We start from the raw sequence: 25,024 nt of genomic DNA, 5'->3' as shown, positions 1-25,024 counted from the left end.
CATGCGATTGGCTGATAGAGGATGTTGTTCGGTCTTTGATTGGTTGTTCTAAAGATGTAAACACGGAAAGAAAAAGGTTCTTTTGAGGGTTTTTATGATGTTTTGAAAAAAATACATTTCATTATAGATTCAAACATCTATACAGGAAGATCTAACTTGAATCTGATAAAATGCTATCAACGCGTATCAACAATACAGTATTTGAATAAGGACAGCTGAATATTTAAATGCATTTTGTTAAATAAATAAAAAAATTCTGCGATGACCAACGCTAATAATTCTATGGTTACGTGAATGCAGAAAAAAAAATTTGCATGCACCTGTAATAATGCCCCAACTTATTTACCTACATGCAAAGCACGTATGTACTGCAGAAAACTACTAGTGTAGATCACTCTAAACAAATGATCTGCACTGTGAAACATGATTCCTTCTGCATATCATTAATGCACAAATAGTTTCTGATCTATCAAATAAAACACATCTAAATGAGGTTGCAACATTACTAAGCAACCCTATAACTTGAGGTATAATTTTGATCCTAAATAGTTCCCTCTTCTGTTAACATCTTGTTTTTCCTGTTTGTAGTGTTTAAACAACACTCCTCATGAGTGTCTTCATTAGCATCTTCATTGCATGCTGAATTGGTTCATATTTTTTTGTTTTCAGTTTTTCCAACTTTTGCCTGAATAAAACAATTTTTAACTCGTGGTGAGCTTTGGAGGATCGTTCAGAATGCAGGCAGAGTCCTGCTGACAGGAGATCAGGCTGTGGACATTCGGTCTAAACCTTTCCCAAAAGTTTAATTAAAATAAGACACACTCGGAGCTGAGAAACGTTATTTATTTCTAAGGCAGTATAGAAAATATTCCAATCCATTCCCAGAATAATCCATGTTGGTCAAACAGGAACATGTAAACGTCATTTTAAAACCAAAGACATTTTCCCTTTTTCCCAAAGACACCACGCAACAGAGGTAAAGGACGACAGTTTAAAAAATATCAAGGGAAACTTTATATTAAAACAAGTCCAAAAACAATTTACAAAAATTCTTAAAAGAGCAAATAAATATGATTCACATTTAACCACGTCTACATTTTTTAGTTACTAGTGCAGAGAAATTACAGAAGAGAAGAAGGAAGAATCGGTTCCAGTTAACTGGTATGTGCACCAGTACAGTCAGACACACACGAACAAAGGTGACATCACAACCTGTTTAAAAACAGCACTGTCCTTCAGATGTCACACAGCAGGGATGAGCGCTACCTCATTTGATGTTTGCTGTTAATTATTTTTATAAGTCACTGACGATAACTCGTTTAGAAAACTCTCCAGTGTCTCCTGACATTGCATCAAAACAACTCAAATTAATGACAGTTACTCAAACTATGTGGGTTACTATAGCCCAAACTCGAACCAGTTAATTACAAACAGAGCAGAACTTGTCCACCTACTCCTCCAACCAAACTATGCGTAATTACATTTTCCACGATGGATTGGACAATGGATTTCCAGGCCAGGTTTACCTTGTTATCTAAAGGCGACTAAAACAACTGGGAGTCTGAGGAGGGAGGAGTGAAGGTGGACGGACTCCTATAGGATAGCACTCAGCAGCTAGATGAGGTAGATTCAGTTCAATACTAAACTGCACTAAGAGGGCTCTTAAAGGAAAGACTAAACTGCAGCACGTCATCCATAACAGGGAAAATGAGATGAAAAGCTAAAATTATGTCTGTAATGCAAAATGAATTATAATAAGTAGAATAAGAAGTAGATTCAACTAAAACACATTCTCAGTGGAAATACACAGAGCAGACAGATTTAAAGCAGGCAGGCTGTGTGCTCACAACTATAAACAGACACTAAAACCAAAGCTTCTGTCTCACTTCAGGTGTGCTGCTCCTTCCTCAAATGATTTATAAAAATACCCGTTTTCCAAATCTGTACACCCTGAGAACTTTACTATTAACAGTAGGAGGAAGAACAATAAGGAGAAACCACCTGGAGCTCAGCAGGGCCATGAAGGAGCAGTTAAAAACTGAAATTAGTTTTAGGGTTGGTTTCATTTATGTGCAATGTAACAGCAGGGAGGGTGGACCTCAGTAGTATAGGACTCTGATGAATATATATTTGACTGTTTTTTTCTTTCTTTTTTTTCCTTTTTTTATTTCTGGGGTGAGAATGGGACTGATAGACGACTAAGAAAGGCCACTCAGATTTGGACTTCATAGTGCATCAGAGAGATACTAATTGCACCATTGCTTCCAGGCCCTTTCAAGACATTCTTAATAATGAAGGCAGCTTTGAAAGATGCATATTTTTCTCTTAATTACTCAAGTTGAGAAATGTTTTTGGGAGTTGTGGTAGAAATAGACAATAGACAGTGGGTGGAGTAATCAGCTAGCATGTCCTTACATCTGCAGCTACGGTGATGCATTTCTGCTCTAAACATTTACTCATACATTCACAAAGAGGATGAAGGCATCTGGAGGGGTTCTGTGAGTCAGCCGCTCCTCACAGGACCTCCTCTTCTACACCTGAGTTACATGTGACAACCACAGTCCAAATCAGTAGCTCTGTTGAGAAGCTAGACTTCCGTCCATGCTGCGGCTGATCATGTGGAAGAGAGCCATCCAGTGTTCCTGAAGGCAACGTCCCCTGTGCTGGACAGGTTGACCTAGTGGTTAGAAGGATTCCCTTAAAAGTCTCAACGCTTTGGGAGGAAACTGCATCTGCTGCATGCTTCATCCAGACAAGAGAAACCCTTCGGTTTAGTCGTCTCGGCCACAATGAGCCGAGGGAGAAGAGGATTGATCCTCATGGCTCAAAACTATTTCACATTTTTATTCGGTTCTTTGTACCAGCTGGATGGTTGCTTCATATCCATCTGTGGGTCATTTTCATTCTGTTTGGGGAAAAGGAAATGGCTGCATCCACCCGGGCAGTACTGGACTGACGTTAAGGATTTCCAAAATTTTTGGGGTGTCTATATCAGCAAGAGGAGGAAAAAAGATCCAGTCAAACTAAGTCAGATTGAAAAAAAAGTTTCATAAATAAATAAAATAACTTTTATACTCACTCTGAGATTTCACAATCCTTGTTTACTTCCAGGACCTCCAGGAGCCGCCATCATCTGTTGTCTGAAATGAGTTTACACTTTTATTAGTTACCTCAGCAGCATGTTTGGTGCAATTTTCACATGTTGCTCCAAAGCTGTATTATTAACTGCAGAAACACACAGCTTTATATTAAACAGGACTCTTTATTCTCCAGCTACCATTCCTAGAAAAGGCAGTTTGTCTTTAAGAACGACCCAACAGTGACTAAATACAGGTAGGATTGTTAGTCATGTACATCTGCAGTTATTGTTAATCTCTTCTTTTTATGTTTTGAATCTATTAGATAACACTAATATACTTTAGATGACTTAAAATTATCCAAAAAATAAATAAACCAAACTACCCAGGGTGTGGGAAGCGCTCTGGTCCTAGGCCTCTCTGCTGAACCATCATGTCCTGAAAGTGCCCTCCAGCTCTGGGGTGTCTGTACATGGCCATGCGCATCTGACCGGGGGAGTAGGGCAACTGCTGGGGCCGCTGCAGAGCTTCCATCAGATGTGGGTGAGGTCTTTGCCCAGCGTAGCGTGAATCTGGGTACCGCTGGTCAGGATATTGTGTCCCGTCTCCAATTCCGCGACCCTGAGACATCATGTGAGGTGGAGGAATGCCGCCTTGTTGCATCCCTGGATGCAGGGCTCGATGATCATACGTAAACCCTGAGCTTATGTGCGCAGGACGATGCAGCTGAAGCGGCGGTGCGCCTCGATGGCGAGCCGCTGCGTTGTGGCTGTCGAGGTCAAGGATTTCTTTTGGGCTTTCCGGTGGGTCAGAGTTCTCGTTCTGAGCCTGCTTTGTCTGGCTGCTGCTACCTGGACCAGCCTGCTCTCTGCTCTCAGTGCTCCCCTCCTCTGAGCCTGCAGACAGCGGCCCTACATCAGGCACAGGACCAGAGGATAGCAAGCCAGCACCGATGGAGGCATCAGATCCCAGCGGTGACATGCTACTCTCTTTGTAATGACCGTTCGATCTTGCGCTGCCTACAGGGAGGTATGCGTTGGCTGAGATTGGCTGCTGAGGCCGGTAGGGAGACTGGTGCCAGTCCTTGGGAGGGTAACCCCCTCTGCTGAGGGGCTGGTTATAGTATCCCTGCTGCGGGTACTGATGGGGCGGGTACATATTTCTGAGAGCCTGTGGGTGCTGCTGTGTAGGTATCTGGTAGTAGGGGTTCCCTCCCTGCTGCTGGTATGCAGGGTGGGGGGCGGTGCTGTGCAGGGTGTTTATGGGCTGACTGTGGTACTGGTGGAGGACAGATGGAGGCTTATTCACATTGGTCTGGTTGTAGTGTGGATGTAGAGAGCTTCCTGTACTATAATGGCCCATAGCTCCATTGAGCTGACTTTGGGAGTGAGGAGGCCCTGCTGGACTATAACTGGTGGGTGGGGCTCTTTGAACCTCCACACCCCCGTTACCCACCATGGACTGGGTCCGAGTGTGATTTGGGCTGAAAGCCTGCTGTTTATAAATACTGGTTGGTGGTCCGGGGGACATCATGGCATGTTGTGGGGAAATGGCAGCACCCTCTCTGTCCGGCCTGCTGGCTCTTTGATCTCTGTGTTCTGCTGGGAAGGGCTGGGCAGGTAATAAGGTGGCAGGATGGCTGGGGGGCAAAGAGGGGAGAGGGGCAGGCTGCACTGTCTCACCAGTTGTGTGCGAGATCCCATGCATGGGGGGGTTCTGTGTGGAAAACTGTGGAGAGCCTGTGTGAGGGGTGTGATGAGAAGGTGCAGATGAGCTGTGTTGCTCTGAGATGGGAGGCTGGGCAGAGCTCTCAATGTGACTTTGAGTGAGGCTTATCTGTGGTTTGGAGGCGTTTTGTTTTTCTTCACTTTGCTGGTGAGTGTGTTCCTGCTTCTCTGATGTGTGCAGAGAGGAAGTCAGAGATCCAGAAACATGCAGTGGCTGTACATTGTGCTGTGGACTGCTCAGTGCATGCTCTGGGTGCATTTGTGCGACAGTCTCGGTGGAGCTGGTTGTAGCAGCGGTGATGTGGGTTAAAGGTGGGGTGGTCTGATTGAGACGCTGTCCAAGAACCTCCTGCCTGGAACTCTCAGATGAAATTGTTGGCTCTGGTCCAGGAGGAATTTCCTGAGATGAACCGCAATGTCCTGTTGGGCTCAAAGTGGTACGGGGGTCTGGGTTTATCGCAGAGACATTTCTTTGTGATGCAGCTTCATTAGAGATGTGTGAATCCGTTTTGTTCTCAGCCATTGTACCTGTTTACAAACAGGAATTAGATTAGGTTAGCTAAACGATGTGAGTCAAACAGAATATCTAAGAAGACAGAGCAGACAATAACCGATTTCAGTAAATCCAAAAACAACCCAATAGATGACATAAAAAGTATTTGGACTCGTTGAACTTTTGCCTACATTACTGGGATTTAGTGTAAATGATGTTTATTGACAAGAGACTTTGCAGAACCATCTTCTCTCTCCTCTTCCAGTTGTTTTCTAGCTTTATTTTTCTACCAACTTAGATCAAACATTTTGTGCATTGTTCTTTGCAAAATACTTAAAATTCAGTCTGACACAGAAATCCCACATCCTCCGTAACCGCCCTGCTCCGCTCCAGACCGCCTGCACAAAGCAAAGCCTACAGCCTCCGCTGTTCCTCCCATCTCGCTTCGCTCCGAACTCCTCGGAGCTCGAGGAGAGCATGGGCGACACTATTATTAAATTCACAGTAGCAAAACTTATGGAAATTAACTTAATTTAATATGAGAAAATTAAAACGCACCATCAGCATGAATTGCACGTTTCTGCCCAAACAGTTTCTTTTTGTTGTGGGTCTTTGTAATAGGGATAATTAGGAACATAGAAAATTGGTTTGTTCTCTACTTCCAAAGTCAGCATCTCTTCATCCATGCCTACGATAAGAACTTTCATTTGAAGTTTTGAGATGCACTCTTGGAAGTTGTTGTGTCTGGATTTGATTAAACTTTTAAGCCTCTCAGTGAACCATTTTTTTTTTTTATCGAGATCAGAAATCTGCTTCCTGGTATGTTGAAGTACCAATAATCTGCATCCAATAATTTATTTAAACTATCTTAGTTTTTAGGGATATATATAAGACTTATGCTCTAATTTGTAGTTACCGGTCTGTCTTTACTATATTTTAATTTGAAAAACTGGGTCTTCTCGACGTTCTTTTTTCTGTTTGGAGCAAATGCAATTGCAGATCTTGATCTGGCCGGACTGGAGCGGAGCAAAAAGAAATTACTGTTCCATATTTTGACGGTGAAGGATGGAGAGGACATATGTGGACAGTGACGTGCGGAGGAGTAGTGGTGGATGTGAAACAGTTTTCATTGATTAAGATGACTTTGCAAAATGCTCCGCAAAACGTACCTCCACACTATTTTAGAGAACCTTGTATGTTGCGTCTCCAACATGATTTGTTGACAAACTGCAAACAGGACTTGTGGTTTTCTTCAATTAATGGCTTTCTGTGTATCACTCTTCCATAAAGACCAGATTTGTGTGATCTGTGTGGTGCACTTTGGGCCAATTGGTTGCTTATCTCCTTGAACACCCTGACTAAGTTATTAGTTGGGACTTGATTTTATTTGAGACAGTGAATCTGGTTGATTAAACAAAGAGACTCAGTTCACACTGTCTCACCACCTTGAGTTGGTCAATCGATTAAAATCCCAAATAATAATAATAATAATAATCATAATAATGTCACTTGTGATTTTTAATGTGATTAATTTAAAGTACTTTAAGGATGTTTAGGTCATCTCTAAAATCTTATTTGTACGTCTTCAGTGCTGATCTGATGTATTCACATCCCTTATAGGAATAACTCAGGCACTGTAAAAATGAACTGAAGTGATGAATATTTAATCAGCTGCCTACTGGGAAGGATAATTACGTCAAATTGGGAAAAGCAGTTTCCCATTTTCTGGGCTGTGCTGAGGACCACAAATTTTTACTTTGAGTCCTGTGACGCTCTCATGCTCCTGTAAGATAGTGAAAAAGAAAAAGTCCAGGTCTACCTTTGAGATCCACGTCTGTCTGTTGGGAGGGCTGGCTCTCTACCCCTTTGTCTCCTGCAGGACGCAGCAGCTGAACCTCAAGGGAAGTGGGGGGTTGTTTGGTGGGGTGGGCTGGGTTGCTGCCAAATCCTGATGGGGCCCCTGGCTGCTGAAAGTTGCCTGTGTGCTGATGAGGGATGCCAGCAGGGGGTCCAGAAGAGGCTGACAGCTGCTGCAAGGCCAGCATCTCTGGGCTTTCCAGCATGGAAGACAAGTGAGTCCTGCCAGTTGAGTCTGGCTGAGGCATGGTGGGCTGTGAAGACAGGGGCCCCAGGGAGCTTGCAGACATTTGATGTGGAGCGGTGGGAGGATGCTGGGGGTAACCGGCAGCTTCTGGCCACGGCTTATGTCCCATCGGTGGGGGGATTCCACCATAACTGAAGCTGCGTTGGTTTGCCATGTTAGGGTCCTGCATCCGCATGCCATTCAGTCGGTCCTGTCCAGGGCGGTTCATACCAGGCCACATGTTTGAAGGCCCCATGCCAGGAGACCTCATGCCTGGGTAGGTGTGCTGAGCAGGTGCATCTGGCCCAGGAAACCTGTTGGCCATTGGATGTAAGGTGTGGCCCTCTGGACGCTGGTGGGATGGATACATGCTGGCTTCAGGTGGAGGTCCGGGCTGAAGGGCCATGGGGCGGGGGCCCAAAGACGGGCCGTGAGTCGGACCAATGTAAGGGCGCTGTTGTCGAGGCCCTCTGTTAGGATCTGGTCCCATCGGATACCTCATGTGATGCCCAACAGCCATGCGACTCTAGATTTAATGAAAGGATTATTGTAGTTAACAGCAAGGCACAGATATTTCTCAGGTATTGCCTAAATATTTTCCACTCAATAGGCACAGTTAAACCTTAATTTTTAAGAGGTTACCTGCATAGCGAAGCTGTGAGGGTAGCGGCTGAGGTTTGGATCTCCGTGTCTCGGGATGTGGACGGGGTATCCAAAGCGAGGATCCATTGCTATTCTTTGAGTGAACATCTGTGGGTCATGAGGTCCAGCTGGAGGACGCAACTGACGAAAACAGAGAAACATTTTTGTTTTTGTTATATTGGAAAGAATATAGCTAAAGATGCCATGTAAAAGTAAAAAAAAAGTTCCTGGGATTACCTGTCCTGGGTGGAACATGTGCTGCTGGTGTGGAGGCAGATTGTGAGGATGAGCAGGCCCATTAGTCCAGCGAGGAGGAAGCTGTGGTCGGGTCAGCCTGCTGTCTTCTGGCTCTGGCGGCGTGCTGCCCTTACCCTGAGGGTTTCTCTTACGCTGGACCTGCTCTGTAGCCTTGATCAAACTTTCCGGTCCTGAATATTTACTGTTGCGGTTCCGTTTCTTGTCCTTCCGCTCTTTGTCTTCGCGACTGATGTGGAACTCCTCGTCTGTGTCGGCGTCCTCTGATGGGAAGTGTTTGAGCAGGGCTCGGTTAAAGCAGCGTTCCAGAGACTCTGCCATGGTGGTGTATTCTGGAGACAAACAGCAAGCACTTATGAACTGCTGCAGGCTAAACTTAATAGAGCTGTCTAAATGAAACACTGCACAAAAACAGACTAAAATAACTTGAGCTAAAACAGAGCAGTTTTTAAACGTAGATTTCATTCATAACCAATATTCAATGGAGCAAATTAACTAATAAACAACAAAGGAACTAATTTCTCAAAACCAATCGATTGCTTTAAAAATATTGACCCGATTCCCTTTACTTGTAGAGCCTCTGGTAACTGGAGCTGAATCTTCATCATCACTCACTTTGCTAAGTTGTTTTAAATCAGCCACATTGGAGTGTTTTCCATCCTGGCTTTGACTAGGCCATTCCAAAACTCCCATATGGGTTATTTTAGTTATTGAAAAGGCAAAGTCACGCACCACTACTTTACTCTTTATAAAAGGGCTTGCTGCTCTGGTGGCTTAATATATGTTATTTCTGTTTCACAATTTCTTTTTGCTCCATTAGTTAGTAAACTTAAGTGTTAATTGTCTCTTTACCATAACAAGATCACAGGAGGTACAATATGCTGCGTGCATGCAGTAATAAGGAAACTATGGAGCAGATCGGCAGAGGTGTGAAAAAAAGAAACAGCATTTGTAAAGCGCAAAAAACATAGTTGTTAGGTTGTCAGGAGAGATAAGAAATGAGTAGTACTCTGAACAAAACACGAGGGTGGGTTTTTACTCAGATGGAAGTGAGTAGGTACTACCAGCAGATGGCGACGCATATGTGAATGCTCTATCTGCTGATTGTGCAAGGTGAAAATATTATTTTCTGGCTCAAAAAGGACTAAGTAAACACTTTCAGGATGACAGCTTGGCCTATATTGCTGTATTCTATCATGAACATGTAGCATTTGGTAGAGGTGCAGGAGATGATTGGGCCCAATCTACTGGTAAGCTCTGAATGCTGCAGAATCCAGGTATTACTGAGTTTAAGGTAACAAACTGATTTCTGTAATGTTTCATTTAGTAGTAACTTTGTAGTAATTTCTGTTCCTTTTAACCTACTTCATGTTGTCTGAAGGGTTTTGATGTGGGTGATTTCATGATTCAACAGCCCTGGCAGTAATCACAACTGGGTCTGCAATTAATCAAGGGGCCAAATACTTCCTACAAACGCTTACATTTTTGTGGGGAACATTTTTTCCCAAATTAATTAAATCATCATTGGTATTTAATCATTTTTATTTATCCGATACTGAAATTAGTTTGATGACTTGAAAAAAATATAGTGTAACGAAAGAAAAAACAGAAGGAACTTGAAAAAGGGTAAATCCTTTCATCCAACAGAGTCGATTCCTCATAAACTGTGTAAATTGAGGTGAGTATCACAGATTCAGAGGACTCAGCCTCATCCTATCCAAATGACCAGGTCAGAGGGCTTCGGCTGACCCCCCGTCTCTCCAGCCTCTAGCTTCTTTTCCTCCTGCTGCTCACCCCCGCCCCAGGCCCTGCTACATCTCTCCTCCCCCGTCCATCCCTGGGGAGAGCATTCAGCTGGATGGATGGCTCCAGACAGGGCGCTTAGGGCCTGGAATGTTCCTCTGGCACTGCAGGGCCGGGGTTCCCTTGAGCACTGAAATGCAACTCAATCACTCCCCATTAATCACTGTCAAGGCTGCCCTGGCCACGGCACCAACACAGCACCATGTCCGTCCCCTCTTTCTGAAGCGCTCGAACCAACAATCCTCCCCTGAGAAACATCTTCACACTCCTTTCTCACAGCAACAGATTCTGATGCATTTCATTGAACAACATGTAGGTGTTTGTGTAACTGAAAAATTACCGCTGTCTTCTCCGTTGTATTCAACACAGTTTTCAAACATGAGCTTCACATCAGCAACAAACTCCTCCTTGGCCACATATTCCCCCTCACTGAGCTTCTTCTCAATGGTGGACAGGTCCATGGGCGTCTGATAGAATGGAAGATCATCCAGGTCAAAATATTCAATTTATCTAGCAATATTAATATGATATAATATTCAGTGTAAATCTATTTTAATTCCTAAATGAAGACGACGTACCTGGATAATCTCATGGTAGTTTGGGGCGTAGGAGTCATCAACAGGCTCTAAGAACGGCCAGGCATCCTTATGAGCTTTCAGGGCCTCAAGCACTTAAAGACAAAAGTAGGATTGAGTTAAAGGTTGAATGAAAATTCTACCACAGACTGACATAAAGGCAAAAGAGGTAGATTATAATGAATTTCTTCATTGTGAGATCAATAAAGTTATATCTGATCTAATCTAATCTGATTATTACTTTAGGAACATACCTTTATAAAGAGCGGTGTAGTCCTCATCAATTTCATACCTGTAAAATCAAATATTGGAGATGTTACAATGAGTCCTTTCAGTAACTTGTAACACAAAGCAATGCATCATTGGAAAGTGGAGGGAAAAGTTCATTTTTTATTGTTTGTAAATAGGAAATCTAAAATGTGTGGCATCCCTTTGGCTGTAGTCCATCTGGGTCTTAACTTTGTAGAACCAATCAGCTTTCTTTTAAAAGCTAAGGATAAAAGGAGTCTGAGCATCCATTTAGAAATGATGGTGCTAAATCAAAGCCACATTTCCAACTTGACTTTGCCTGGTCCATTCTAACTCATGAATATGTTGTTATGAACATGTTGAATATGAAAATGGCGCTGTCCTTAGAGGGCTGTAGTTTGACACCCTTGATCTAAAAAGCTACTGTTCTGGCTAAAAGTTCTGGGCTCTTGTTTCAATTCAATTCAGTTTATTTTTATAGCTCCAATTCACAGCACATGTCATCTCAATGGACTTAACAGAGACAATTCAACCAGACCATACAGTCAGATTGGTTCAAAGTTTTCTATCTGAGGAAAACCAGCTGATTGCATCGACTCGTTGACTCAAATGCCATCCCTCACACTTAGCATGCTTGTAACGAGAGTGGAGAGAAAAACAGGAAGAAACCTCCAGCAGAACCAGGCTCAGTGTGAGCGGCCATCTGCTGAGGCCGACTGGTAGACCTCCACTTCACTCGTGTCCCTTCTGAAGAAACCATGTCCAAAGCATTATGCTGCGACCACCATTAGGATGGCATGTTAGCATTCCACAGCAGTGTTTTGCATATCTGACTAAAATAGGCCCAACATTACTTAGAATATATAAAACCTGCTCTAAACTGAACCAGAACTTCCTCCATGAACCGTCTGCTGGGTTCTTCAGTTTTTTGCGATTCTGGTTGTTTGCTGGCCAACTTCTGAGACCAGAAAAAGAACAGCTGCATTTACACAGGGCAGCCTCGCTTCTGTCAGTGAGCCCCAGGGCAGCTGTGGCTACAATGTAGCTTGCCACCATCAGTGTGTGAGTGTGTGCGTGAATGGGTGAATGAATGTAGTGTAAAGCGCTTTGGTCAAGTCTCCTAACTTGAATAAAGGCGCTATATAAGTACATGCCATTTACCATTTATAAAAGAAACACAGCTGTGCTCCTTTACTGTGATTCTGGCTATCACAGGGAAAAGGGAATGATTACACACCAGATGCACACCACATGATTTTCAATAAAAAGATTTAAATTATGAAAACCCTGTATCCTTTTTCCTTAACCTAACAATAAAATACCACTTTTTGATGTTTTTTCAAAATCTAAAGGGTCATTATGTAAACATATTCCAGGGGTGTGAATACTTTAGCAAGAATCTGTTAATACGACAAAGATTGAGTAAGTGGGTTCTCACAATTCTTTGCTCTTTCGTGTTCTTTTGATGGGAGAAGATGGATCCAGATTGAGAAGTTCGGGTGGAAGGTCTTTTCCTTGCGACAGCAGCCAGGCCTTCTCCTCGCGCATCTTTCGCCTCTTTGCTCGTTCTGATAGGATGTAAATAACACAGTCCTCTGTTAGATCCACAAATTAATAAAAAGTATTTAAAAAAACAAAAACAAAAACACTACAAAACATCCATCTTCAAAGGCTTCAGAAAAACACTGATTAGTTCTTCAGGCTTTGAAGATAAAGTTTAAACCGTCCATAGAGGTTCTTTGAGGCTGCCAGCATGGCCAATGAAAACCAGGCTCACACTGTCAGAGACAACAGCAACTCAAATAAGTTAAAAGAGAATAGTTCATCTGTCCCCTTATTCAGGTCCAGTTGATGAAAAGAGACGAACAGAGAGAGCAGATGTGTATCACTGCTTTAGCTTTCAACATGAAAGGCAGAGCAGTCTGCCAGACCCCTGGCCGGGCAGATTAAATATGTCTGAGGGAGAATATCTACACATGCAGTCCACAGAGTGTAGCCTAGATCCTGCTGCTCATCTATGGTAACATTACTGAGGCTTGTTCGCTGAGGAACAATCAGCAGTTCATTAAGCCTTGATAGATGACAGCAGAAGAAGTGGAAAAAGAAGAGATCCCCTAATTGGAGGCTTTTCCACTCCCTCTCACAATCTGAGTGCTGCTCATAAATCAAACCTGCATGTTATTCCAGCTCGCAGGGAATAAACCACAGCAATGGAGATGGGAAGGGGTATGAATAAGGGGCCTATTGCAGTCTTTTAATAAAGCTTCACCATTCAGTTCCCTGATTAGTTGGTGTGAGTCTGATTTCTGCAGATCCAGCTGTGGTGTGAGGGGGCTCTATCTCTGTATTTGTGATCCAGCAGTCCACCTTACCCTCCACAGCTTTGATCTTCTCCAACTTCTCCCTCTGTTGCTGTTCCTGCAGGAGCCGCTCCTCTTCCCGGCGCTGCTCGGCCAGCAGAACCTGCCGGTCCAGTTCTTCATCTTTCCTCCTCTCCTCCTCTGATCGGGCCTTCAGATTGTCCTGGATATACAAACATGAGTGTTTTACTTCCCTCTGCACGCAGAGTGTCTGTTTTACCAGGGGAAAAAACATTGATGACTAAACATTCATTATAATTCATCAGAAGTATCTGTATGACGCACCTCTTTCTCATCTTTAATGGGATTCTCTGAGAACCACTGGGATGTACGGACCGGGGGTGGATCCAGTAACTTCTGTTTCTGCTCTCGCTCCTGTAGAAAAGAACAAACAAATAAATAAACACCATAAGCTTGGTTCCCTTCTTATAAACTGGACAGGGACGTTTCAGGAGTATCATCGACATTCAACCATGATGTTTGTGTGTTCATCCATGAACGGCAGGCCTTCAATCACTCTGGGATCACAGCAGACTGGCAACCATAAACCAACACATCCAAGTGTCTAGGGCCAATACTCCCTACTCTCTTCAACCCTTAACCTTTGACCAACATTTATGTTTATTAATGAGAATACATAGATAAGGGTAACAATGGCCAACACTACCACCAAGACTTAAGGAGTTTTTCTGCATTTCCTTAACCAGGAATGGACTTTTTTCCAGCATCAAGGGAAAGTCAAGTTTTAAAAACATCTCATATTTTTTCAATCACACCATTACAACAGATCGACTTCACTCTTTTGAGATACCAGAGGAGCCATCAGAGCTTTCTCCAGCTCTACAAAGTAGACAAATGAAGCAATCCCCCTCTTGGAGCAACAGCAGGAATAACTGTTACATCAGATCCTGTTTACAAGACAGTATGGAGTCTGAGTTAATCCAATCTAACCAAGCTTTCAGTCATTGGTCACCTCTTGTGGATCCAGATCCCTGCTCCATACGGCACGCTTTCTGCTTGAGACAGACTTAAACAATCCTCTTTTTTTGTTTTTTTGACCAACCATACAACCATGCAGGACTTTTGTTGGTCCTGATCTTCCTGATCCCATTGGGTCAGATCACCAGGCATCATAGACCTGGTTCTTTTAAAGTAAAAAAAAAAAAAAAAAAAAGATTAATCTAAACTAAAGAGTTAAACCTTCAGAGTTTTTAATTTTCTAAGTGATGGAATTAGATTAAGCATGGTGCTAATGTATGGAGTTATTTTTGTGTTTTTATTTAATTCAATTTAAAAAAGACCTGAAAGGGGGAAATGATAAATATATTCGAGAGAACACATTTTCACACCAACCTTAAAACTGATGTTACATGAGACTGGAGAAAAGGTTTTTTTGAGACATTATTGTGTCAGAATAAATGAACGATAAATCGCTTTTGGAAAATCATTTTCAAGGGAAAGAAGCTCTTAAAAAAAAAAATGTTTCTCCCAAATACTTTTTTTTTTTTGCATTCAGAATGCAAACATTTTCTCTCAAAAACTGATTTCTCCCTTAAAGTATTTTTTCTTTGGTCTCTGAAAACATACTTCTTTATAGAAAACACGTTACACTTTCAAATTGCTTTTTTCTTGAATTTAGAAAAAGTTCAACCAGCAAATAAAGATGACTGAACAACCCTAAGGATCAAGGCTTTTCCAGAACAATTATAAGACAGACCATTACAGGGCATCCTTCCTGCAAACAGTCATCAAAATCTAAGTTGGCAGCACTGTGGGTCTTGATGCTCAATTCCAGTTTTTTTTGTGAAATCAGATTTTTTTGTGTTGCTGTTGATGTTTCCAAATACATGCGACTTATATGTGATCTCTTGTGTGAACTGCAGTCATACAACGCAAGTGTCCCGCATGAGCAGTAGAGGGCGCAGTGACGTTACAGGTCAGCGTGCTCTGTGTTCACGGAAGTAAACACGGATGGTAGTGCCGCCGCGCATCTAGCAATCTTTCCTTACCATAAAAACACAATGTTTTCGATAGTTAAACATAAATACTGCTCCCTGCATCATCGTCTGCCATGGTTATTGTTTTTCTTGCCAGTTATGCGTAGCTAGTGGAATAGTGACCGTTGTCAGGTATTAATGACGTTCAGGTTTGATGAATGCGACCTGGCCGTTCACACAGGTTGCACTTGAAAAGATCAGATTCCTATCGGATTTAGGACCACATAGCCAAGCGGCCTGGGTCGCATTGGAAAAAATTGGATCTGTGTTGTTTAGACTGCCATGAAAAGATCAGATCCAGGTCGCATATGGGCCAAATTATCGGATTTGCTGCAGTGTGAACGTAGCCTAAGACAACTCACAGAAGAAACCCCAATAATATGGCATCAAATTTGCCTTTGTGATTAAAAATCTATTTCTGAATTGAATTGAAAACGTTCTTAAAGCTGAAAGGAATGAACAGAAAACATAAGACTTTAATTTAAACAGTTTAATTAGAATAAAAATCTTTAATTAATTATATCAGTTTGGGGTCATTACAGTGTACTGAATTTAGCTGAAGAATGAATAACCATTAAAAAAAACGGTGAAGCCTCAAAATGCATAAGCATCTCTGTTTTTGTATTGGTGTGGGTGTGTATGTGCATTTTTCATAGTTTGAAAGGAAAAAGAAATAAGATGTGGGTAGGAAGTAATGATGAGATGAATGACAATGGTGGAAAAAAGATAAAAGCAAAAGGAAAACCATCAGTTGGATGGTACAGCAGCCTTTTCTGACTCATTTTAGTCAGAAACACTGATGAGTCCTCTGGCTCTACAATTCAACCCTAGACAACCCTAGCCCTTCCAAGACACTTCAGACAGAGAGCCTCAGGTGTCGCCATGGAAAGGGTCGACAGAATCCTGCAGCCCAGCAGAGCTGTCAGTCAAGAGGCCCTGTTCTGCCTCAAGGTGAGCTCCTGCTGGCTGTCAGTACCACATTAAATGACTTTGACAGCAGCCCGACAGCCCGATTTCAGGGAGAATACTCTGACTGGATTTGGACAGTTTCCATAAACTCATCAATTCAAAAGGAGGATTCCAATAGAAGCTTTACTTTAATTCTAACTAAAAAAAAAAAAAAATGTTTCATATGCACATCCATGAGCACTACTTATGTACAAAAAAAAAAAAAAAAAAACGGATCAATCTGGGGACCTTGGTAGTTTAGATATGAAAACAATTCAAAATAATCCATCTAAATTAGCTTGAAAAAGAACAGCATTAATTGTGGATTTTGGTTAAATATTAAGCTGAGAGGAATGGAATCTGACAACTAAATCGTTCTGATAATGGATCAAACCCAAACCAACATCCATCAATTGTCAGTTGCAAAGCATCTTTGCTCCATACAATGCAACAGACTCAAGTTAAAATTATGGAGACAGATCCTAACAGGAGGCCACACGAACCGTGAGGCATGGTATGGGCTCATCAACCCAAATAATTGGAATCTGATGATTAAATCAGGACCTGTATAAAATCAGGCACCTAGGCATGCTTCTTTGATTCCCTATCTTTGTAATCCAGATGTGACATTTTATTGCTCCTAAATATTCCACTGCCAACTTTCAGAGGTGTTATAACAAAGCTGAAGGTACTGGTAATGATGACTACTCAGGTCAGTCCTAGCGGTAGGCCAGCAGAGCAGCAGATGCTGAGACCCATAGTGTGCCGAGGTCACCTACTTTCTGCAGAGACCATCGCTGCTGACCCCCAAACTGTATAGCTGCCTCCAGATTAACTCAGGTCAGTGTGTAGGAAGATTCATGGAAGTTTCCTATAACAGCTCCACCCAAGCCACACATCAGCAGGTGCAAAGCATGGGGTGGAGTTGGTGTAAAGCACACCACTTCTGGAGTGACAAATCATGCTTCTCCAGCTGGCCATCTGATGGAACAGTCTGGGTTTTTGTGTTTTATTTCCTTTGCATTTTTCAACCTGTAAACCTCTTTAGTCACTCTGGGTGTGAAAAGCACACGATAAAAGCTGATTGTTTAAACAGTTCTTGTCTGATTTTACTGGTCTAAGTGTAAACTTTGAAGAAGGATTTTCTCACACTCATCATATACTTTATGGACAGCTATTTTGTTTTTAAACACACAGTCCTGAACTACCCTCCATATGCATTTTGAAATTTCTAAGCATGCAGATTCAGTACTACCAGACCCAAATATGTCACACATATGAGTGCATGCTCCATGCGGTTGTGGCTTGCTTTTAACACCCCCGTAGCTTCTCTCCTACTCGCGTGTGGATCTGTTTGTGCGCAAGTGTTGACGTTCGTCACTTTGAGGGTGAAAACCACTGGGGAAAGTAATCCTCCTGTGATTGACAACTTCTAAGTAAATTCTGCCTCTCAGTACTAAAGTGTTTTCTTTCTGGTTGGTTGTGTATAATAACAGTAAAAACATCTTCAGGCCAATCGCTGATGTCTTCAAGAGTTTAATTCTGCCTTCATATTCAACAACCGTCCCTGTTTCAACTGATAATTCTATAAATGCAATGATGTGTTAAAAGGGAAAATGCTTAACAGAGTTTATTCAAGCCTCATTTTCCCAAACATACACAGTAAAGCTAATGTTTAGCATCAATTATAACTCTAAAGCATATGGCTACTGCTGTCAGATCACATTCATGACTGTGTTAAACTAAGTTACCAAATGATGACGTCACTAAACTAAATGTTTAACTCTATGAGAACGGCAATGCCTTAAGATGTTTTACTGCTTTTTATAAATGTGTAGAATTTTATCAAAGGGACAGCACAACACAAAATCAGGAATAAAAATAAAGTATGTAACAAGAAAATGACTGAAACACATCAGGCATGTTTGATGGAGACTGGTGCAGATGGGATTTCAGGACTGACCTTGTGCTCAATCATGCTGCTGATCTCAGGCAGAAAATTCTGGCTGATGACACGGTAAAGGTGGCGGTCCTGTGGGGAGGCTTTGTCCTTGATGCTCTCTGCCAACCTGATCCACTGTTCCTCCGTTTCACAAACAAGAGACCAAGTACCTCGCTTAGGAGCTGAAACACAGCAGAGAGACATTGGAAGTAAAACATCTGAGATGGATGAGTTTGAAAAGAATCAAACGCTCCCATTTCCTATGCAGTCACTACAACCTTCTGGTACCTTTGGATTTGGTTTACCTGTGCTTGGAGGAACATCTTCTAGCCCATTTTCTGTCTTCACCTTTGTTGCTTCAGATTCTTCTTCACTGAACAAAATAGAAAGTACGGAGATGAATAAACCTAAATCTATTAGCATATCGAGAGATGACACAAATAGCACAAGTAGGGCTGCAGCTTTCAGTTATTTTTTTCTACCAATCTAAAAAGAGATATTTTTAGTCATTTAACTTCCACATCAAACACCAGTAAAGGGTTGACTATATATTCAATACACCAAATCTAAACCAGGTGAAGCTAAAAACTGCTTCTTGAGAGGTTCTGAATAGGGCAGAGAAGGTATTTTTCCTCTTAAACGAGAATATAATATTTTTTTGTTGAGTTTTGGTTTAATTACTGCTCTGGGTTGGTTGTGTTTTCCTCAAAATGCATTTTTTAAAGCGTGTATACTGATACTATTTAATTACTGTTATTTGGTAATTATTTCAGGTATCAATTAATCAAGATTAATCTGATTAATTTCGGTTCAAGAACAGCTCCAAAAAATTATACCATTAAAACACTAATTTTCCCAGTAATTAAACAAAGAAATTAATGGTTTTATTCCATAGATGTCTCACAAACTTTTTTCAAGGTAATTATGCAGCTTTAAGCTTTTTTACCTTTCAAGTGGGCTACATACCACACTGTTGAATAAAATCCAAGACACGCTCTCCTCCCAGAGCATCAGTCTAATGATAATAACAGGCAGGTTTTTTTTTAATAATTTTTTCGACTTAAATCAGAATACCCCAAAAGTGCACGAGCGAGCATAATGAAAGCAACAAAAACTAAATGAAAAGGACCTGAGACAGGTATGGAAAACAGGACCATTCAGCTAAATCTGAACCATCGTACAACCCAATTTTATGGTCATCAAAAGGATGCAGACTGACAGTCAGCATCATCTTTCTCAAGATGCAGCAGTCATGGAAGCTTCTTGTTGTGGTTCAGTGGAAGTTTGAGAGGAAGGAAAAGGTGAGGTAAGGAATAGTGTACAAGCCACAGGATTAACCACAGCCTTGTGAGGATAATGAAATAAAATCCCATCACGTGCTGTTGGGTTTAGATCCAGATGTGGACAGAAGCTGGAATCAATGCTATAAGATCCATCCCACAGACGTATCCAGGCTATGGGCTACAAACCATTCTCATTCCTCGTGTCAACCCTTTCCTGAATCAGAAATAATGGCAGAACCGTTTAACCTGGACTGAGGAGGAACTAAGTGGACCATTGTTTGGTTGTCCAGAGTTCTCTTCTTTAGATAAAAGTTTTGTTTGCATTCCATTTGGAAATTAATGTTCCAGAGTCTTCCACAATCAATCCTGGTTTAAGAAAGATCATCATCTTATGGTTCTGGTCCATAGGTCATCTAGGAGGACATTTTAGAAAACTTTATTGAAGGTGATCATTTTCTACCAGGACTTGGTAGCCGTAAAATGTACCAATACCTGCTTTACTCACCATGGTAACAGCAGGAAACTGGCTTAACCAAACCCCACAGATTATCTCTTGAAGGGATCACAGACTTATTTTTTTATTTTTTATTTTTGTTAACAAACTTTTTACACTGGATGCCCTTCCTGAAGCAAATGGGATTTAAACAAGGGTCCCTGACATTACAGTCTAGTACTTTAATCACTTCACCATGAGGACTTTGAAAATATAAACAGTTTTATGCCAATATAAAAAAAAAAAAAAAAAAGAACGTACAAAACAATAGTGAAATGTAATTATTTATGTCAGGTCACACAGATATATGGGAAACTATGTTTAAAACTGCTGTGATAGATTATTAAAATAAAAACTCTACTGTTTCTATGCATATCTACCTCATATAGTCATCTTCAAACTTTCGTTTCTTTGGCGGTCTTCCCCTTCTCTTCCTCTCTGGTAACATTGGATCATATTCACTGTTTAAAGATAAAAAATAATTTTAAGGAGGATAATTAGCTACTGAATCCTTAACTGTCCTGTAAACATGTGTCAGGGTCATGTTCCAGTTACACACCGAAAGCAGCCTCCAATAAAACCACACAATACATGATCAGGAACATTTCATCATAGTTTGCATTGCAGAAAAAGTTGCATAGACTTACCTCAGCCTCTCAGCTTTCCTGTCAAGTGGCTCTTCTTTGTACATGCGAGTGCCATAGAAGTACCAGTAGAGGGCACCATCTCCATCTTGCCCCAGGGGCTCCACCCTCAGACTATCTGCATCTAGCCCCTACAGGATGAGGAGAAGGAGACCAAAATATGAAATAATAGTTTTTTAAATCATCAGCAATTAATGATTAATGTCTTTCAATCATCTTAGTATCTGATTGAAAAACAGCATTAAAGAATAACTTCACTGACACCTTCATTTAACCCATACAGACCAAGATACAAAGAAATATAAAAATGAATAAATGAGGAAGACAGTTTATTTACACGTCACACACCTTCAGGAGATCAAAGACATCAGCGGCGTCCAGCCGGTAGTCACAGAGTCTGTGCAGCAGCTCCACCTGAGCGCGCGGTGGGAGCGTGTCGAACGGCCCGTCGCGAAGCGGGTTAGGTTTTCCCTCTTCCAGCTCCCAACGGTAGCTGATGATGTCATCAAGGTAACTGCTAAACGTCTGCGGGCTGAAGAGTGAAGGAAAATTATTGAGTTTGTGGCCAAATAAATTTACAGAAAGATCACAAACTGTTTAAGGGCTTACAAGTTCTGCTAAAAAAATAAAAAAAGGCAATCCCAGACAGATCCCATTGTAATTCAAAATAAAAAGGCATCAACTGCTAATTTAATTTGGACAATAAAGGTATGAAATCTCCTTGTGGTAAGTATAAATCAGCAAACCTAATGAAATTTACAGAAACTCTCATTGTTCGGCATAATTGAAAATTTTTCTCTTCTAACTACCTAAATATATTCCAAGAGTTCTTCATCCAGACCCAAGCAATAATTATTAAGCCTGAACCAGCAGAATTTTACTGATCAAACAAGGAACCCATCTTAAAACATTTTATTTGTATTTTCCAAACATTCCTGATTCAAACCAGATTTTTTTTTTTCTTTGGTCTTATCTGATATGCTGTGGTGATACGGTTTACATCAACTCCAAGTCAAGTCAGTCGTTGTTGATCAGCTGCCTTCTAAACAGTACAGTAGGACAGTAAAGGCATTTACAGTCTTTTAGGTGGAGGTTTAAGGCATGATACTCTTTATAACCTGTTCAGCCTGATTAGCAGATCCTTTAAACTCCTGAAATGAAGGATTTATTTGTATATAAAGCTCAAGCAGCAGCATTTAAACTCCTTGAACTTGACATGGATGTTGGATTTGTGTTCCAGTTATAAGTTTGTTCAGGAATTAAACATAAACCCAGGCTTTCCCTCAAATACAGACCTGCTGCTGTCCTTGGGGCTGGGCTTTATCTGAGCATCTATGCAACGGCAAACAGAAAGAGTGAGCTTATCTAGAAGAGCAGCGTGCACTTTTCACACAGCTTCAGGCTCCCCCCTACTCATCACCCCACTCTCTCCTCCTTTCTGTCCCCTTGTTTTCCCTGATGTGCTCCCTCCCTGTGTTCCCTCCAGCTCCGGCAGAGCGTTTAACGCGTGCAGATGAAAAGGGCAGCTTTGTGAAAGGCCAGCGCTCAGCAGCCGCCCCCAGGATGCCAGCGCCTGTCTAGTCCAATAAAAAAGGCTGTCTTCCTGTAACCCGTTGCCTGAGTGGAAACACTGGATCCTGCATCTGTGCTCATCGCTTAACCGTACATTCATGCTTCCTTCTTATGTTGGAGTTGAGTAGGAGGCATACAGAAGGGGAATCCCCCTGACCAACGCATAAATAACAGATTCAAATATACTTTATAGTCACTTTCTCCCATCAAGAGAACAGAGTAGAGAAAAGTTTTGGTGGCTTTGCTGGTTTCATGCAGGAATCATCAACCATCTAAATAATACCACAACTCCCACCAGAATAACCCCACCTGAAATGAGTAAGATCTGGCTTCCACACATTTAAGGCCCTGGTGACTCAGACTTCCTGTGGAGGTTCCTGGGACCTGTGACTAATTTGGATCTAATGTCATGTTTGGGTTGATTGGTTCACTTCTCATACAGTGATGCAGTGAAATGGTTTACGCCGATACCGATTCCTTCTGTTTTTTCACTTCTTGTTGATTAAACACATTTTAAAATTAGCCAAAGTTAAGCTGAGTAAACAGTAAAAATCAATAGAAAAAATACATGTAAAGCAGCATGTGAAAAATTAATCCTCCTTTAACCCCGACAATATGTAACAATAGGTGTTGGAGTTAGATGTCAGACAGCCAAACACATGGAAATTAGGAATGAGCTGGTGGAATAAACGAGCATCATGTAAACAAGCCAACCAACTAGCTGATCATATTGAGCTCCAACTGAACAGAATTATATTCCAATTGGGGGGGTTAAAGCCGATTCTCAGTCCACACAGAGTCAATCTAAACACTTTTGATCGTGTAATTAGGATCAGGGCAACAACTGACCTGCCTGCATGTGAGTTGAAGGAGCTAGGGCTGAAGCAATTAATCAGATTAATACTGATTAATAGATTATTGAAGTAATCATCACCTAATTTAATAATAGATTAATTGTTAACTGGAGTGTAGAGACTAAAACTTGCCTTTAGCTGACACAGCAAAACCACTTAAAGCAGTAAAAGTTTAGTAATAGTATCAAAATAAAAAAAATATATAAACATTCTGCATTTAAGATAAAAAAAAAACATTTTCATCTGTCAATATGTTCTGTTCAGAACTCCTCAAGTGGAAAACTTTAAGTTTCTCCTGGTTTAATTTCATAAAAAGTCTTCTTTAGGGAATCTGATTAATAATTGAAAAAATAATCGACAGATTAATTGATTTGCAAAATAATCATTAGTTGCAGCCCTATGGTGAGAAACGCATGAGATGATACGCCTGTGGATGAACTCTGGAAAGCGATAACTTCTGCTCTCAATATCTCAGGCAGGTCCATTTTAGGCACTTACAGCATCCAGGACCGACACACTGTGTTTGTTGGGGATTTTGTTTTTCAGTTTTTTTTTTTTTTACATGCAGGCAGAAGTTCTGCTAGTGTGGAACTTCTGCAGTCGCTTTAGGGAAGTATGACAACCCTGTGCATGTCCATTTCCATTTAGAATAAAGCAGCGGGAAGTAAACACCTAATGAGATTTTTTTTTTTTTTTAAACCCATATCAAATTGGATTATTATAATTTATCATTCTGAACATATTTTCATAAGTCAAAGAATATTGTTTATGTAAAGATATTATTAAGTCTTTTAATTCTTTGTGTCACAATGCAGTTTCTCAGAATAAATGTCCTGTAATTTCACCACATTTCAATAAGATTTATGTCCAGAATCTAACTACACCTTTCATGAAGACCTTGTTTCTTACTAAGTTAGACTTCCTGATGTCTTTCAAATCACTGTCTGACCTCTTGCCTCAAGTGATTTTAAGATCACAAACTCACACATTCTAATAAAGGATTATATGCTATGTTATTATCAATCACAGCAGGTTACTAAGGTCATAGAATGGCAAAGCAGCCCCCATCTATTCCACTACCACCACAGTGTTTGACTGACAAACATGCGACAGCCGTTATGTTCAACAGTCAGCAGTGGTTTTAGGCCTAACTCTCCCCTTTTTTTAGCCTCTGCTTTGGTAAAATCATGACGTATGACCTAATATGAAACAGCAACACCTATAGAGCTTGCTTACAAGTATATAACAGCTATATCCCCCTCATCAATAGCACAAACCTGTTTGCCTGTTTGGCCTGCTGATTTTTGCCAAACATGCTATCTTTAAAGCTATTACACAATAGCTCCTCATTAGGGTTGTCAACTCACGTGATATCAGTGCGCTGGTAGCATCCTTGCAACAAGCAGGCCAGGAGCTCGCCCAGAAAATCAAAGTCTTGTTCATACAAAGCTTTCTCCAGCTCCTAGAATAAAGAAAAGGGGACACATTTTATTTACCGTTTGATTAGTTCTAAGCCAGAGGTGGATAATTAAATGCTGTAATGAACAGTTACACAACCATGTATGTATGAAAGCTATTTTAGGAAGACTCTATGAAGTGTACGAGCTGCAGTTACTACGTATATATAACACAATTAAGCACACATAACACAATATAAAGGCTTTTTCGAATGTGAAGCATTGTCTGATTTCAAATCCTACCACCCAGCGCTAATTCATACCCCGCATCCAACTATGAAGTCTGCTCGATACGTAACCTCTCCACTATGGTCTATTAAGACCCTGGACCTCAGAACTTTCTGAGTGTACAGACTGCATTTCGACTGCAGTAAAGGGCCAATTATGCTTCTGCAACTACACACATCAAATGTCGCTTGGGTCTGGTCGCAAACCAGTTTTACTGATATGCTTCTGCAACAACAGTCTGGAATTTCTAGGGACGCACAGCAGTTTCCCGCCAAAGCGGAAGGGGGAGCTTATTCGAGAACTCACGATAACTTTGGCGGATGGTCAAGAGAACAACTTCTG

At 41.3% G+C, this 25,024-nt stretch overlaps 1 protein-coding gene across 3 annotated transcripts in view; it reads right to left on the bottom strand.

Annotated features, from left to right (window-relative positions):
- Nucleotides 1-825: 825 nt before the first annotated feature.
- The window catches only part of LOC119797227 (cat eye syndrome critical region protein 2), a 56,480-nt gene continuing 32,281 nt past the window's right edge, over nt 826-25,024 (bottom strand). The window contains exons 2-19 of one of the 3 annotated variants that reach the window (XM_038306210.1): nt 24,365-24,459; nt 20,920-21,103; nt 20,575-20,702; nt 20,308-20,388; nt 18,457-18,524; nt 18,173-18,333; nt 13,550-13,639; nt 13,277-13,427; nt 12,343-12,472; nt 10,910-10,947; nt 10,659-10,750; nt 10,421-10,547; nt 8,260-8,609; nt 8,023-8,163; nt 7,117-7,906; nt 3,463-5,332; nt 3,080-3,140; nt 826-2,992 (exon numbers count right to left, since the gene is read on the bottom strand). In XM_038306210.1, the coding sequence (XP_038162138.1) occupies nt 3,089-3,140; nt 3,463-5,332; nt 7,117-7,906; nt 8,023-8,163; nt 8,260-8,609; nt 10,421-10,547; nt 10,659-10,750; nt 10,910-10,947; nt 12,343-12,472; nt 13,277-13,427; nt 13,550-13,639; nt 18,173-18,333; nt 18,457-18,524; nt 20,308-20,388; nt 20,575-20,702; nt 20,920-21,103; nt 24,365-24,459 (4,548 nt within the window). In that variant the 3' untranslated portion in view covers nt 826-2,992; nt 3,080-3,088. The remainder of the gene's footprint in view (nt 2,993-3,079; nt 3,141-3,462; nt 5,333-7,116; nt 7,907-8,022; nt 8,164-8,259; nt 8,610-10,420; nt 10,548-10,658; nt 10,751-10,909; nt 10,948-12,342; nt 12,473-13,276; nt 13,428-13,549; nt 13,640-18,172; nt 18,334-18,456; nt 18,525-20,307; nt 20,389-20,574; nt 20,703-20,919; nt 21,104-24,364; nt 24,460-25,024) is intronic. The other 2 variants (XM_038306211.1, XM_038306212.1) reach the window with 2 other exon arrangements.

Source organism: Cyprinodon tularosa, unplaced genomic scaffold (genome assembly GCF_016077235.1).
Source record: "Cyprinodon tularosa strain WSP-4 unplaced genomic scaffold, ASM1607723v1 ctg576, whole genome shotgun sequence".
NCBI classification, from domain to species: Eukaryota; Metazoa; Chordata; class Actinopteri; order Cyprinodontiformes; family Cyprinodontidae; genus Cyprinodon; species Cyprinodon tularosa.
The sequence above is the reverse complement of the archived record's forward strand: the minus strand, read 5'-3'. Positions and strand labels throughout refer to the sequence as shown.